The sequence below is a fragment of the Mesoplodon densirostris genome, chromosome 18, assembly GCF_025265405.1.
Source record: "Mesoplodon densirostris isolate mMesDen1 chromosome 18, mMesDen1 primary haplotype, whole genome shotgun sequence".
Classification (NCBI taxonomy): domain Eukaryota; kingdom Metazoa; phylum Chordata; class Mammalia; order Artiodactyla; family Ziphiidae; genus Mesoplodon; species Mesoplodon densirostris.
Window position 1 is genome coordinate 50,472,471 of NC_082678.1, and position 15,046 is coordinate 50,487,516.

Genomic DNA, 15,046 nt, shown 5'->3' on the forward strand with positions numbered 1-15,046 from the left:
ACACCTAGGCCCCTGCCAAGGCCTCCCTCGAGAGCCTTTGCCATTCCCAGGAGGTGTGGGAAAGTTGAACGGCTGGCTTAGGAGCAGCAGTGGGTCAGATAGTGTGTTTGGATGGGGCTTGGCCATCCCTTCCCTCCTTTGCTCTCCCCTTTCTGATGGGCCTCGGCATCGGGCAGCTGCACCTCCAGGCACGGGGGCCCCTCAGTGCCCAGCCTGCCACTCACCAGCCAGTGGCTTCTTGCTCATTCCTGCCATACAGCTCCAGCTGCTCGGAGGCCTTAGTTGCCCGTCGGTCCTTGGCCACCTTCTGTGTCCTCCTGGGCAGCACACAGACTCCCTTGGGCAGCTTGGGTCAAAGAGGGAAAAGGGCACTTCTCTTGTCCCCAGTCCCTAGAGGCCAGGCCAGAGTCCTTCTTGCCCAAGGAAGACCTGGGAATTCCATAGAAAAGGCACCTTCACACCTAGTTGTTTGGCTTGCATGGGGAACTAGACATCAGAATTCAGTATTTTCACCTTCTCTTGAAAAACTGCAGGACTTACCAACACTAGGCCAACGTTCTTCCAGGACAGCAGTCGGCTGCTGCTGGGTGGCGGCTGTCCCCTTTAGATGGGGACACCTGCTCTCCGGTCACCCCAGCTCTGCCCATTTTGGCTGCCACAGCCATTAAGTCAACTGTCTTAGGCTTTTGGCACTTGAGTTTATGACCCTGTAGTGACGCCACCTGCAGTGCTCCGAGCCCTCTCTGGGTTCTCCCCTCTCGGGGCGGGGAACCAGGGTTAATCGCAGCTGTCTCTTATTGACAGCTTCCTTTGGGCCATGCCCTGTGCTCAGGGCCTTAAAGACCTTATCTCCTTTAACCTGCGTGGGAGGTGATGCCCAGAGAGTGAGGGCAACAGGGGACTCACCCAAGCCCCCCTGATCTCCAAGGGGTTGAGGATGGAGGAGAGGCTCTGGATGTGAGCTTGCGTCAATAAGAACCCTTCAGTCTTTGGGGACTTAGGACACAGGTCCTACGAATCATATGGTGCCGTGGGCTTCTCTCTCTGATCTCTTTCTGGCCCCTCTTTCTCCTTGCTGGCCACCTGCTCCACAGAATGTCAGCCATGAGGGGCAGGAGCTGTAGCGTGTGTATCTGTGTAACGTGTTTATGGTGTGAGGTCGGGACCACAGGTTCTAGCCCCCTTCACACAGCTCCATGTGGCACTGCCGGATTTCTTTCCTTCTGCATAGGTCCGCTCGCTGGCCCGCACGGATGAGGCGAAGGGCCTGCTATGGTTGTTGGAAGAGGAGGTGCTGGTGCCAGGGGCCACTGAGGACGCCCTCCTGGAGCGCCTTTTCTCCTACTATGGTCCCCAGGAAGGTGACCGAAAAGGTAGGTGGCACCCCTGGAGGGCAGCGCCTCTGCTTCCTCTCCTGAGAACCCATTTATGTATATATGGGTCCAGTTGGCACTGCCTGGGGGGCTCACTGAGTCCATGGGCTTTTGGGGGACCTGTGCCCTGATGACCTGAACCTTGCTTGCTCCGCCCTCAGGCCAAAGCCCCCTCCTGCGCAGCAGCAAACCGCACCATTTTCTCCTGGGCCACAGCCATGGCACCAACTGGGTGGAGTACAACACGGCTGGCTGGCTGAGCTACACCAAGCAGAACCCGGCCACCCAGAACGCCCCCCGGCTCCTGCAGGACTCCCAGAAGTAAGAACACCACTCCGTCCGCCCGCCCTGGTTTTCTCTTCTTGCTGTGTGAGGGTTTCTCTGTAGTGTCTCTGTCAGGTGTGGGACGTGCAGCCCCAGCCCAGATAACCCAGGCCCCTGGCCACGGTGACCTAGGAGCCGGGAAAAGGGACGGCCTCTACTGCTGCCTGAATGTTACTTCTTTCCCTCCTTTACCTCCCCTCCTCTGGCAGAAAAATCATCAGCAACCTGTTTCTGGGCCGGGCGGGCAGCGCCACGGTGCTCTCAGGCTCCATTGCGGGCCTGGAGGGCGGCTCACAGTTGGCGCTGCGCCGGGCCACCAGCATGCGGAAAACCTTCACCACAGGGATGGCGGCTGTCAAGAAGAAGTCCCTGTGCATCCAGATTAAGCTGCAGGTGGTGAGTGTGCCAGTGCAGGCCCTGGGGCACTTCCTGACCGCTGGCAGGTGGCCGGGGCCTTCTGGGCACACTCAGGTCACCAGTGCTCACTCAGCATCCCACTCACCTTGATTGCTGCTGGTGGGGTCCTCTTGCAGTGCTACCCCCTGTGCGTTGCCCACCCCGGGCCTAGTACGGGCAGGGTTGTCCAGGCTTAGCACGTCCTGCCCAGACAGCGGTGGGACACCTGCCATCCTGCACAGAGTGGAGATGCTGGCGCCAGTCCCTGGTCTCTTGGCTCGGGCTGTCAGAGCCCACTGAAGGCTGTCCCTTCCCCCTTGGCAGGACGCCCTCATTGACACCATCAAGAAGTCAAAGCTGCATTTCGTGCATTGCTTCCTGCCTGTGGCAGAGGGCTGGGCGGGGGAGCCCCGTTCCGCTCACTCCCGCAGAGTCAGCTGCAGCAGTGAGCTGGACCTGCCCCCGGGAGACCACTGCGAGGCCGGGCTCCTGCAGCTGGACGCGCCCCTGCTCCGCGCCCAGCTTCGAGGCTCCCGCCTGCTTGATGCTGTGCGCATGTACCGCCAAGGTGGGGCCCCTTCCCTCTCAACTCCTGCCCCTCCTTCCTAGAGCTGCCCCTGCCCCTCCCCACCTCCCTAACAGGGCCTGTGGGGCTAGAGGGGTGCTGCTCCCCCCCATCTCCGACTGGCCCTAGATCTCTCGTCTCTGCTGCTCCCTCCTCTGGGGGTCTCTCCTTGCATCTCTCCAGCCCAGTGTTTTCCTTTCTCTTTTTCGCTGGCCATCCTCTCCCTTCCACCTTCCAGCCCTCCTCGTCCCCTCCCCTCCCCAGCCCACATGCCCTGTTCCCACAGCTCCCTCCTTCCACCTTCCCTGGTTTGGACGGGTCACCTCTGCCCACAGCAGCAGACTCAGTGTCCTCGCGGAGCAACTGCCTCTAAGAGTGGGCCAGCCCTGCAGTGAGAAACGAAGTGCTAAATCTTTCTGAAGAACTTAAAATTCCCAAGAAAGGTCAGACAGACCCTTTTTATGGACCCACCTGGACGAGGGGCCAGACAGGACGATAATAATAGTAGTTAACGTCCTTAGAGCATTTACGGTATACCAGACACTATTCTAAACTCGTCCCACACTGTAACTCCTTTAATCCTCCCAACAACTTCACGAGATGTAGGTACTAGTATCATCCCCAGATGAGGTGACTGAGGCTCAGAGAGGTTAAGTGGCTTGCCGAAGGTCACACAGCGCGTGAGTGGCAGGGCAGGATTTGACCTAAACAGACCAGTTTCTGAGTAGGGCTTCGTTGGCCTGAAAAGTTATGAATTGCCAGGTTTCCGCCCTTTTCTCCCTTAGCTAGAAGAGCATGCAGGCTCCCACCGACCCGCAGCCAGGTCCCCTTGAGGCATTCCACAGGGGCACCGTCACTTTTCCTTAGCAGCCAAAGCCAGGAAACGGGCTCCCAGCCCTGCTCTGAATAAATCATCGATCTGTCCCCACGTCTTGATAAGCAGTTGCTGTTTATTATTTCAAAACCAGATTGTTACCGCTCTGAACCAAAATCAATGTGCTTTACTCAGACAAGCAGATCGATGAGGCCAGCCGCAGCAGACCCCCTCTCCTCCCCCAGCCCCCAGCCACCATCAATGGCGCTGATGATTCATTAAGATGCCAGGCGTCCGGACCTGCTATCCCGGCCCATCCATTTAATTGCAATTCAGATACGATCAATAGCTCACTTTGTCTTGGCCCCTCAGTGGCCCCCGCCTCCTGTTTCAATCATCAGGCACATGCATCAGCCCCATCTCGCAGTTGGAGGGCTTCCCAGAGCCAGCTAGGCCACCGAGGTGGAGCGAGCCCTCGACGGGCTGTCAGGAGCCTGGGTTTGGAGTCCAGCTCTGCCTGCAGCCGCAGCCTTTGTGACCCTGAGCAAGCCAGTCACTCCCCGTCTCAGGCCTCAGTTTCCACGTCTGGAGGCTGAGTTTTATCCGGTCTAAGACCTCTTTTTGGTTTGAAATTCTGTGATTCCATAGGAGTGGGTCTCCTGATCCACTGCCGTGGGTTCTGGTGTCGTCGGGGTGCCTCAGGGTAACCTCTCGCTGGCCACAATCCTGACCTTGCCCCAGCCTCGAGCGCAGACAATAGGGAATCTCTGTTAGAGGTAACACTCTTTAGGGAAAGGGAATCTACAAGCCTTTTTGGTCACCTTGGGCCTAGGGCCCAAGGTCAGGAAGGGGGCAGGAAGGGAGCCCTTTCTGAACACCCACCAAGTGAGCCAAGCTGTGCTTTCTACACATTTTCCCATTTAAGCACCATGACTACCATGCGGGGTAAGTGGTAGGGCCCCCGTTTACAGATGAGGAAACCGAGACTCAGGTTGAGTGACTGGTCCAAGGTCACATGATAGCAAGAGCCAGGACAGGATTCCAACCCTAAGCCCTTGTACTTCTCCTCTCTGCTATTCTCCAATGCCCTATTTTCTTTTTTTTTTTCTTTCTTATTAAGTCCTCAAAACATCCTTCTCTGGGTTATCACGGAGTCATAGACCTGGAGGCTAGAAAGCATCTTAGGGGTCATCCAGGCTCTTATCTCCATAGCATTCCTTCCAGGTGGTCAGCCATCCCCCGTTTGCATCCTCACTGACAAGGAAGTTGCTTCCTTCTAAAAGAACCTGTTCCCTGTTTAATCCCTGCAGTCCCAGCATGGGGCAGCCTGGTTGTCCTCCCACCTCCTGTCCGTCGCCCCTGCCTCCTTCCTCTCCACTCTCCTTTCCCGGGGCGACCTCGACCGCGGGCTCTCCTCCCCCGGCAGTCTTTTCCCTTTCAGATGACTCTGCCTGGGCATCAGTGGTTGTTGGGGGCTCTGGGAGCAGGTGAAGCTGACGGGCCTGGCTCCGGGCCGCTCTCTCCCTAGGTTACCCTGACCACATGGTGTTTTCTGAGTTCCGCCGCCGCTTCGACGTCCTGGCCCCGCACCTGACCAAGAAACACGGGCGCAACTACATTGTGGTGGATGAAAAGCGGGTAGGTCTGGGTCCCCACGGCCCCGCCAGACCCTCCTCCCTCTGCTCAGACCCCTCCAGGCAGCTGCCCTTCCTCCCCTAGAGAGAGAGCCAGGCTGGCTCTGGCTCAGGTGCCTGGTTTTGTTTGGCCAACCAGGGCCAGGCCAGGGACACATGGCAGCCAGGCTATGGCGGTGCGGTGGGGGGAAGGCAGCCCGGGGCACGGATGGACTGTAGGAATCACAGAAGAGCCACCCCCTTTAAAGGCCCGAGCTGAGGGTGTCTGCTGTCTGGTGAGCCAGACAATCACCCAAGAGCCTCCCAGGTGGCAGATTAGAACTAGTGTTTTGAGTGCCCCATGGGTAGCACCCGGGCCCCTCAACCTTGACCTCCACACCAGGGCCTAGTTCCTTCAGCAGGAAGCTGTCCAGGGGAGGGGCAGGCATCCCTCCTTGGAGGAAGATTGATGTGGCAACACCTTCCTGGTGCCAGGGTGAGCCCAAGCCTCCCAGGACAGGCCCCTTGTCAGCCAGGTTGGTGAATTCCTGGCTGTGTGAAGGGATGTCTCCCTGCCGTTCTCGGCTGTCACCTTGACCCCCAGAGGCAACTCCTCAGAGAGCCAAAGGGCTCCTTGAGCCGAGGAACCCTCCTGCACTGTGCTCTGGCCTCAGGCACTCAGCCTGACTCAGAAGGCATCTCAGGCCTTAGGACGGCTCTCCTCAAAGAGAGACTGCTGTGCAGAACAGGGCAGGAAGCCCCCTGCCTCCTGCTGCCCCCCGAGTCACAGACCCACACTGATGGAGGCCTCAGAGACCTTCTCCCTACCCTCTCCATCCGGGACCTGCCAGTGTCCAGGGTGACCTTGGTGTGGCTCTAGATGACCCAGCCACACCCCCTTCTCTCTCACCCTTGACCTCCATTCCCGCCTCCCCTTCATGGTTACACCCAGCGCCTCATCATCCCTGGAAATTCTCCGCTCCTGAACTCTCTCACCACAGCCTCCTACCTGTGACCCCATCTGACCCCTTTCTTCCTCTCAGGACACCCGCTCTATGACTCCATCAACACCGCTCATTTCTGGACCCCACTCGGTCATTCCCTTCTGACTTCACTTCCTTTTCCTCTCAGTCTCGACGCCGTGGTCCAGCCCTCCGGTCACTCGGCCTTCATCACCCTCAGCTCTCCTGAGCCTCCCATAGCACCTTCCCTGCTCAATCCCAGCCCTGAAGGGCCACCTCTGGGCGTCTGCTCTCCTCAGCTTGGGGCTCCCAAAGGGCTGTGGGAGAAATTTATACAACTGCGGGGACTTGAATTCCTATAGGTTCACGGTCTCCAGGCTCACTGGACCCTTGGGCCCCATTTTCCACGTGCTCCATCCTTACCTGGCCCCTGTTCCGAGCTCCTTCTCTGCTATTCCATTCTCCGTCTTTCTCCTCAAATCCTCCCCCACTGCACCTTCCCAGCAGTCGACCTTGCCTCCAAACGCTAATAAAATCGGGGCTCCAACTTCCTCCTGCCTGTGTACACTCCTCTCCAGGTGCCTCCTTCTTCCCCAGCGCTCCTGTCTGGGTGGGACAGGTGTCCTCCCTCCCCTCGTCCAGTCCCTTCTTCCCGTGCTTCGGAACCCATTCCCTTTGGCCTCTCTGGAGACCTGCTCCATCAGCGATACGTCTTCTCTCTCTCTCCTGTTCTTCCGGCCTCTCCTTCTCTGCCGGCTCTTCTCTCAGTGGAGAAACGTTCCACAGACGTTACGTTCGGAAAGGAGCCTTCCGGGCTTCCCTGGTGGTGCAGTGGTTGAGAGTCCGCCTGCCGATGCAGGGCACACGGGTTCGTGCCCCGGTCCAGGAAGATCCCACGTGCCGCGGAGCGGCTGGGCCCGTGAGCCATGGCCGCTGAGCCTGCGCGTCCGGAGCCTGTGCTCCGCAACGGGAGAGGCCACAACAGTGAGAGGCCCGCGTACCGCAAAAAAAAAAAAAAAAAAAAAAAAGAAAGGAGCCTTCCATCAACCCTCCCTCGTGCCCTGCACCATCGACACTTAGTTTCCTCTTGCTGCCCCTGCTCCACTGCCATTCATTCCTCCACCGGTAGCTGCCTGGTTGCCACCCCTGACACCTGGGACTGGTCTTGTCCTCCCAAGCCCTCCATGTTGCCAGAGCTAATGGGCACTTTTCTGTGCTTCTTGCCAGCATGTGACTGTTGACAGCTCTGTTCTTTTTGAAACATTCTCTGCTCAGCCTCTTTGATGCCACTCCTGGTTTTCCCCTTGTCTCTCTGTTCTTTCCTTCTCAGTCCCTCTAAGCTTCCCTTCTTTCACATGCCCCTGAAGTAAAGGTCTCTCTCTTCTTTAAGACTCCCTCCTTGGCCGTTATCTGTTTTCTGTCTTACACCCTCTTCCTGGGCAACCTCATTCACGCCCATCACTTCAACTACCGCATATATATTGATGACTCCCAGATCAATGCCTCTAGCCCAGGCCTCTCTCCCACTCCAGACGTGCATTTCTATCTAGCTGCTTTCTGGGCTGCTCTACCTGTACGCCTTTATAGTACCTCAAACTCAGCACGCCCACACCAAACTGATTATATCTCCTCCCAAACCTATTCTTTCTCTTGTATTGCCTACCTTGGAGAATGGCACCAGTAACTAATTACCACACAAGTCAGAAACCTCCATGCGTCCCTAGCTTCCTCCCTCTCGTCTAACCCTCCCCCGCATCGGGCAAGGCTTCATCTCCTTAAGGCCTCTCGCATCTCCCCCTCCTCTCCTCCCTTTGGGTCAGGCTCTAGCCTTCTCTCCTGTGGATTCCTGCCTAAGGGGTCCATGCATCCTCCACTCATGTGCCGGTGGGATTTCTATCAAGAGCAACTCTGACCATGCCCCTCCCCGAGAGAACCGTCCAGGGGCTCTTGGAGCGCACAGGCTCACGTGCTTTGGCCCCTGCCCACCTATCTACTTGCCCCTTAACTGCTGCCCTCCCCACTCTTCAGTTATACTGAACTACTTGGAGTTTCCTCGGTGCTCCCTGCTGTGTTATGCTTTCAGGCCTTTGCGCATGCTAGTCCCTCTGCCTGAGATGCCCTCACCCCTACTTTGGCTAATTCTTACTTGTATCTAAAGACGGCACAAGCAACACCTCCTCCGGGTGCCTTCCACAGCTCCCTTGTCTGGCTTAGATGCCTCCTCCTCTGTGTACTTCACCAATTTTCTTGTCTCGCTCCCCAATAAGAGAGCGTGTTCCTCTTGCAGTCATCTTTATATCCCCGGAATCCAGCACGGGGCCTGACGCTGCGGAAGCCACCGAACGTGCTCGCTGAATAAAGAGCGGACCGAACGGAGGACGGGAAGGGCTGAGTGACTGGGCGGAGCCCTGCGTGGAGGTGGGGAGTCCCCGGGTGGTCTCCCTGACGGAGGCGTCTCTCTGTAGGCGGTGGAGGAGCTGCTGGAGTCCTTGGACCTGGAACAGAGCAGCTGCTGCATGGGCCTGAGCCGGGTGAGCTGTCCCTGCAGGAAGGCGGCCGCCCTCACTCTCTGGTCACACTTGTCCACATGGCTGCCCCTCCCCTCCTGCTCTCCCTGCTCAGTCCAACTCCAGGAGTCTCCTGGGGCCCCTGCTGGGTCTTGCCCCCGCCAGCCCCCTTCCCCACCACAGCCACGCTGGGGCTGCCTTTCCTCTCAAGCTGCCCCCTTCAGGGCTGGGGGCCAGGAAGTAAAATACTCCAGCTGCAGCGAACTTGACTCTCCCTCCCTCTGAATGACTGGCTTGTTCAGTGCGAGGAACACCTCCGTGATGTCAGGATGGAGTGGGTCAGAAGGTGGCCCGGAATTGGCCTGAGTCCTGGTGTGGGGAATGGGGAAGACGGAAGGGAGAGCTGGGAGAGGCAGGAAGGCAGAGCCTCCTTGGGTGAGTCGTCTGGGGCTGCCAGGGTCCCAGAGAGCAAGCAGGGCTTGGTGAGGCTGAGCCGCCACCGCCCGTCCACAGGCCGAATTCCTCACCTGAATGGAACGCCGTGCATAAAAGGCAGGCACACCCGGCCCCAGGTGCCAGTCTGCCGCGTCGCTCCACACCAAAGGGCCAGCCGAGCGTCCCTCCCGCGGGGCAGGGAACCTGGGCACCCCTGTCTCCCGAGACTGGGAGGCTTGACAGGTGGCATCCACGTTTGTGCTTCAAGGGCCAAGGTGGGACGGAGAGCAGTGGGGAGCCGCCGGGAGGGTTCTGGACTGCCTATCTGTCAGCAGAGAGGGAGGGAACTCGTGGGAGTATGAGGTGGAGGGGGGTGCTCGCAAAAAAGTCCTGCGTATTGCTTGTCAGCTCTGTTCTCCCTGCCTTCTGAGTCATAGTTTTGGTCCCTCAGCCCCCACCCTCACTGGGGATCCGTTTCCTGTCCCCTGCCTCTATCTTTGTCTGTGCTGTCCCTGGTTTCTCCTTTTCCTTTGGGCTGTGGCTGTCCCTGCTGGTCTCTATTCCTTGGTTTCAGATCCTGTTGTTTTCTGCTTCTTTCCTTGTTCTCTGTGCCTCCTGTGGTCCCAGCCTCTTTCCGTGTCATCTTTCTGGTTTTGGTCTCTGCCGTTGTGTGGCTCACCTTCTTGCTCTCCTCCTCCCCACCTGTCTCTAAGCTCAGGAGCGGCCAGCTGAGCTTCCTCCCTGGGAAGCCTGCAGTCAGATTTTTCACTGCAGCCTCTTGCTCTCTCCCTGGGTGGGCTCCTGTCAACTCTGGCAGGCTGAGCCACTGCTGGCTGGCCTTGGGGCTGGCACCTCCTCCAAGGTATGTCTTGGGTAGAAGAAGGCCTGTACAGACTGGTCCTCTTCCCAGCTGCCATCTCCGACTCTCTGCATCATCCCAGGTGCCTGGCTGAAACAGGAGAAACCCAGGGCCCACTCACGCTCAGAGCAGAATTAGGGGCAAAGTCAGATGTTTGCTGACATCTGGTTTGGGAGAGAAGTTTCAGGGCTTCTGGGATGTGGTTAGTACTGGCTGGTGAGTGAGGATTCCCTGTGTGTTTGTCCCATTGCTTCAGAGGAAAGGGGGTTTCAACCTGAGCCCACAGGACCCTGAGGGTTCAGGCAAGGAAGTTTGGGTGTCTGAGAGCCTCCTGATGTTGTTTGTAAAATGTGTATGGATAGGTGTGTTTCACGGGGAGAGATGGCCCTGAGATGTCACCTAATACTCAAAAAGACTTAACCCCGCAAACATACAGCGTTTAAGAGAGGTTTGAGGCTCACTGCTCTAGACTGTAGACCATCCTTTCGCTTCTCGGTGTGTTTCTGGGCCTTTTTCCATCCCCCTCCCTGATACCTCACTTCTGCCTAGTCAGACTGACACTAGCGTGTTGGCCCACCCTCTCGGGAGACTTGGGTCTCTCACACCCCCTGTGGAATCTCAGGCTCACACATTGTGGGAAACGGAGGCTCAGGTAGGGCTCGAGACCCACGGGAGATCCCAGGCGCTCAGCCCCGCGTGTTGCAGAGGGCTGAGCTGGCTTTCTCCCAGGCCAGCCTCGGGGAACTAGGTTCCTGCCAGAGGCAAAGCTTTCTCAGCAGAAAGTGCGGGCTGTCTCCCCACTTCTTCCCTGGGGGGAGGCCTGGGGACACCATGTCTATTGGTTCTGAATGTTTCCCGCGGAGTTCACATCGTCTCTTTGCCCCACAAAAGAGAATTTTCTGTCTTCTGGGCGAGGTGGAGGTGGTGTATACCTAGATGGCCTTTGCCCTCTGCAAGGATACTAGTCTTTTTTTCACCTGACGATTCCCCCTCTTCTTCTTCTCTTAGCACAGAACATTTTACCCAGTCCCAGCTCAGGGCACCGAAGAGTGAGAGGAAAGGCTGGATGTGGGGACATCCAGCTGGTTCCTCTCACGCCTGCCTTCCAGCCCCCAAACCCGTGTGACAGGTCCCTCGCCTGGGCCAACCCTCACCCACCCCACTGGCTCTTTCACGAGATGAAACCTGGGTGTGGGGGCAGGGTGTTGGCACATGAAAGAGGAGACAGTCCGACATGAAATGGAGCCTGGAGGATGCAGAGGAGGGGGCCCCTCCCCGGCCTCCCCCTTCTCTGCACACTGCATCCTGGGCCTTTTCCTTCTTAAACACATACACCACCATCCGCCTGATCGCAGGCAGCTAGAGACCAGAGGCGGCTGGAGCCTGTGGCTGGGCCTGCAGTGGCCATGGGTACAGGGGCGTGGGCAGTGCTGCTGGCAGCCCTGGGGGAAGAAGCCAGCATAGGTGTTGCTGAGGGGCATCTCCCCATATGACCGGCCGCCGCCTCATGTCCTTCTTGTCCCAGATACCTTCCCTCCGGCCTCCCTCTCCTTTCATCTCTTTCCCACCTTGCTCCTCCCCTTCCAAAGCCTCCCCAGCCCCCAGCCTGGCCCTCCTCCCTCAGCCTCTTGCTTCCTCCCTCCTTGTAGACCCCAGGGTTTTCAGGCTCTTACCAGGCCAAGGGCCATGCTCTGAGCCTGCTGGCTTTCTGTGCCAGCTGCTTGTTCCTCCGCCGGGTTGCCCCCAGCCCAGGCTCCCACCTTCACCTGGCCCGCTTCTCCACAGGTGTTCTTCCGGGCAGGCACACTGGCACGGCTGGAGGAGCAGCGGGATGAACAAACCAGCAGGAACCTGACCCTGTTCCAGGCAGCCTGCAGGGGCTACCTGGCCCGTCAGCACTTCAAGAAGAAAAAGGTGCTGCTCCAGGGACATCCCCGTCCCACTCCTCAGCCTAGATGGGCAGAGCTGAGCTCCTGGGGGGGGGGGGGGGGGGGCTGAGGGGGGAGGGACATTCGAGGGAACGTGCGGGCCAGGAGGCTGGTCGTGGGGCTATGAGTTATCGTTATCTGGGGGAGAAGAGGCTGGACGTCCCAGGGGCAGCATGCCCTGGGCCAGGGCAGGGGATGGACAGCTCCCGGTGCCAGCAAGAGTGCTCGTGTACCCAGCAATGGGGCTGTGTGGCCTGGTCCGAGGGCTAGGGTGGTGGGGAGCAGGGCCCGGGCAAAGGTGGGCTCTGGATCATAGGCTGCTCCGTGAAGATTAAGGAGCTGTGTCAGCGACTCTTTTTCTTATTAGCAAGTCCATAAAACAGCCAGTACCGCCGACTCCTGTGTTTCAGCAAGATTAGGTTTTATAGCACATCTAGGCCAGGGTGCTGGAAATAATCAGGCAGCAAATAAAGCAGACGAAATTATTCCTAATGATGGCGGAGCATTTAGCGCCCAGTGCGGTGCTCCCAGGGCCGGGCTGTCTGCCTCCCACTCTCTAAGGGACGGAGGGAGGCTGGGGGCAAGGGGTGGCTTGGAGAGTGTTTGATTCGGGGTCAGGTGGCCTGAGGAGCAGCCCAGCAGCTGAGCTGGTGGTGGGGAGGGTCCTGGTGGGCTAAGGGCTGAGAGCCTTCTATGTGCCACGCCCCACCCCAACTTAGATCCAAGACCTGGCCATTCGCTGTGTGCAGAAGAACATCAAGAAGAACAAAGGGGTGAAGGACTGGCCCTGGTGGAAGCTTTTCACCACGGTGCGACCCCTCATTGAGGTACAGCTGTCGGAGGAGCAGATCCGGAACAAAGACGTACGTAACAGCCTGGGAAGGCCACGCTGCTGGGAGGGAAGGGCTGTGGTTGATCCACGTGGGCAAGAGTTTTGCCAGCTTGTCTTGGGCTCCCAAGTGCTCCTTCGTTTCGTCCAGGGAACTGGTATCCTTGAACTATGCCCAGCAAACAGAAGGCATCCCTCTGGGGTGCTGGCTGAGCCCCTGGGTATCCTCTTAGGATGAGACCTCAAGCATCCTCAGCATATGGGGAAGGGTCTAGGAATGGAGCCCCAGGGAGGCAGTGGCTTCCAGCTCCCTTGTGTCCCGGCCCGAGCTTCACCAGCTTCATTCACCCCAAGGGTGCAGCTCCTGGGCCCCAACAACTCCCAGTGCCTCTGGCTCACTTTGCCCGCCTTACTGCACCCTAGGAAGAGATCCAGCAGCTGAGGAGCAAGCTTGAGAAGGTGGAGAAGGAGCGGAACGAGCTGCGGCTCAGCAGTGACCGGCTGGAGACCCGGGTGAGTGCCTCCCAGCACCAGACAGACTGGCCCACCTCCGCAGGGCGCCCAGCCCAGGAGGCCCCCCACTGCTGTTCCAGCTGAGTGAGGCAGGCAGTTCAACTGGTGGCGACTCCCTCCCCCAACCCCAGATCTCAGAGCTGACATCGGAGCTGACGGATGAACGTAACACGGGAGAGTCCGCCTCCCAGCTGCTGGACGCGGAGACCGCCGAGAGGCTCCGGGCTGAGAAGGAGATGAAGGAGCTGCAGGTAAGGGCAGGACCGTGCTAGCGGCTGCCGCACTCTAGTGCCCACTGCTCCCCCAATGACAGGTGGCACCTCTGCTACCAGCCCAGCACCCCTGTCTGCCCCGGGTAAGCTTATGACTGTGGTCTCGGTGGTTCAGGGGCGCGGGTGGTACTGAGTGAGAGGGTGGAATGGCGCATCTCATAACCTCCTCTTCTGCAGACCCAGTATGATGCACTGAAGAAGAAAACGGAGGTGATGGAAATGGAGGTGATGGAGGCCCGTCTCATCCGGGCAGCTGAGATCAACGGGGAAGTGGATGACGATGACACAGGTGGGTCGGAGGCTGGAGGACTTGGAAGTGGCCTGAGTGGCAAGCTCTGATGCCCACCCCTAGGAAACCACCCCCCTTGTCTCCTGTCTGTAGGGCTGTTTTAAGGCTACATGAAATAAATTGATGAGAAAGTAGAGGTGCCCGTAAGTGCAGGCGATTATCGTGGAGGGCGGTAACAACCATGATAAGGATGATGTCTGAGGACCACGGTCTGCCGGTCCCTGGGGAGAAGACAGCACACGTGGCCACATCACCCTCTCTAGGCTTCTCCCACCTAGTGGCTCCTTCTGCCTTGGGAGGAAGCCACCATTCCAGGGACCTTTCTGAGTCCCTCCAGCTGACTCCACTGCTGCCCCATCCTGCGTCCCCTCGGCCCCTCCTCGGGGACTCTCAGCAGCTCAGTCCTCCCTTGTGTGCCCCCACCCCACAGGTGGCGAGTGGCGCCTGAAGTATGAGCGAGCAGTGCGGGAGGTGGACTTCACCAAGAAGCGGCTCCAGCAGGAGTTTGAGGACAAGCTGGAGGTGGAGCAGCAGAGCAAGAGGCAGCTGGAGAGGCGGGTGAGTCTGGGGGAAGAAGCGGAGGTCTGCGCCTAGGACGAGCTGGGAGAAGCTGGGAGGGGCTTGGTGCCACACGTTGGCCCAGGGAATGGCCGGAGCCAGGCAGGCCCTGGGAGCAACAGGGAAGGGTTGACATGTTCGCCTCTCGGTTCAGGGGACAGCCAAAGGCAAACTATTGTTAAGAGTGTCTTAGGTTCCCTGGACGAACCTGACTTCATCCCTCATCCCCACATCTCCCCCTCATTCACCCACTTCCTTCTCCTCACCTCTTTGACCGATACTTCTGGGCCTCTCAATGGCTGCTGACCCTGCACCCCATCTTGCCCCCTAGCTTGGAGACCTGCAGGCAGATAGTGACGAGAGCCAGCGAGCCCTGCAGCAGCTCAAGAAGAAGTGCCAGCGGCTGACGGCCGAGCTGCAGGACACCAAGCTGCACCTGGAGGGCCAGCAGGTCCGCAACCACGAGCTGGAGAAGAAACAGAGGAGGTGGGTGGGTCCCCTGCCCTGGGCGCAGAGGACTTCCTAGGGCAGCCCGAGACAGGGTTCCCCGCCTCCCTCCAGCGGGGAGAGAAGAGGGGGCCTGAATTGGGCCGGGGGCTTTGCCTGCATGGTCACTCATCCTGGCATGTGACTCAGGGTCTCGCCCCTAAGGAGCACGCAGACCACAGCCCCACCGACGGCCTGCTCAGGCCTTCGCTCTTGGACATGCTCCCTTCAGTATGTGCTGTCACGCTGCCTGGGACCAGGAAGGATGGGTGTCAGCCAGAGCCCGTGCAGGAACCTCTCCACGGCGGCCCTGCCTCTTGCCC

The 15,046-nt window shown here is 58.8% G+C and overlaps 1 protein-coding gene across 11 annotated transcripts in view; it reads left to right on the top strand.

Annotated features, from left to right (window-relative positions):
- Positions 1–15,046, top strand: part of MYO18A (myosin XVIIIA) — a 96,127-nt gene that overhangs the window by 59,973 nt on the left and 21,108 nt on the right. For all 11 annotated transcript variants that reach the window (XM_060082193.1, XM_060082200.1, XM_060082197.1 and 8 more), the window contains 13 exons: positions 1,232–1,373; positions 1,535–1,694; positions 1,907–2,093; positions 2,418–2,661; positions 5,001–5,110; positions 8,513–8,578; positions 11,634–11,762; positions 12,496–12,639; positions 13,029–13,118; positions 13,250–13,369; positions 13,568–13,679; positions 14,110–14,237; positions 14,569–14,723. In XM_060082193.1, coding sequence (XP_059938176.1) covers positions 1,232–1,373; positions 1,535–1,694; positions 1,907–2,093; positions 2,418–2,661; positions 5,001–5,110; positions 8,513–8,578; positions 11,634–11,762; positions 12,496–12,639; positions 13,029–13,118; positions 13,250–13,369; positions 13,568–13,679; positions 14,110–14,237; positions 14,569–14,723 — 1,787 coding nt within the window. The remainder of the gene's footprint in view (positions 1–1,231; positions 1,374–1,534; positions 1,695–1,906; positions 2,094–2,417; positions 2,662–5,000; positions 5,111–8,512; positions 8,579–11,633; positions 11,763–12,495; positions 12,640–13,028; positions 13,119–13,249; positions 13,370–13,567; positions 13,680–14,109; positions 14,238–14,568; positions 14,724–15,046) is intronic.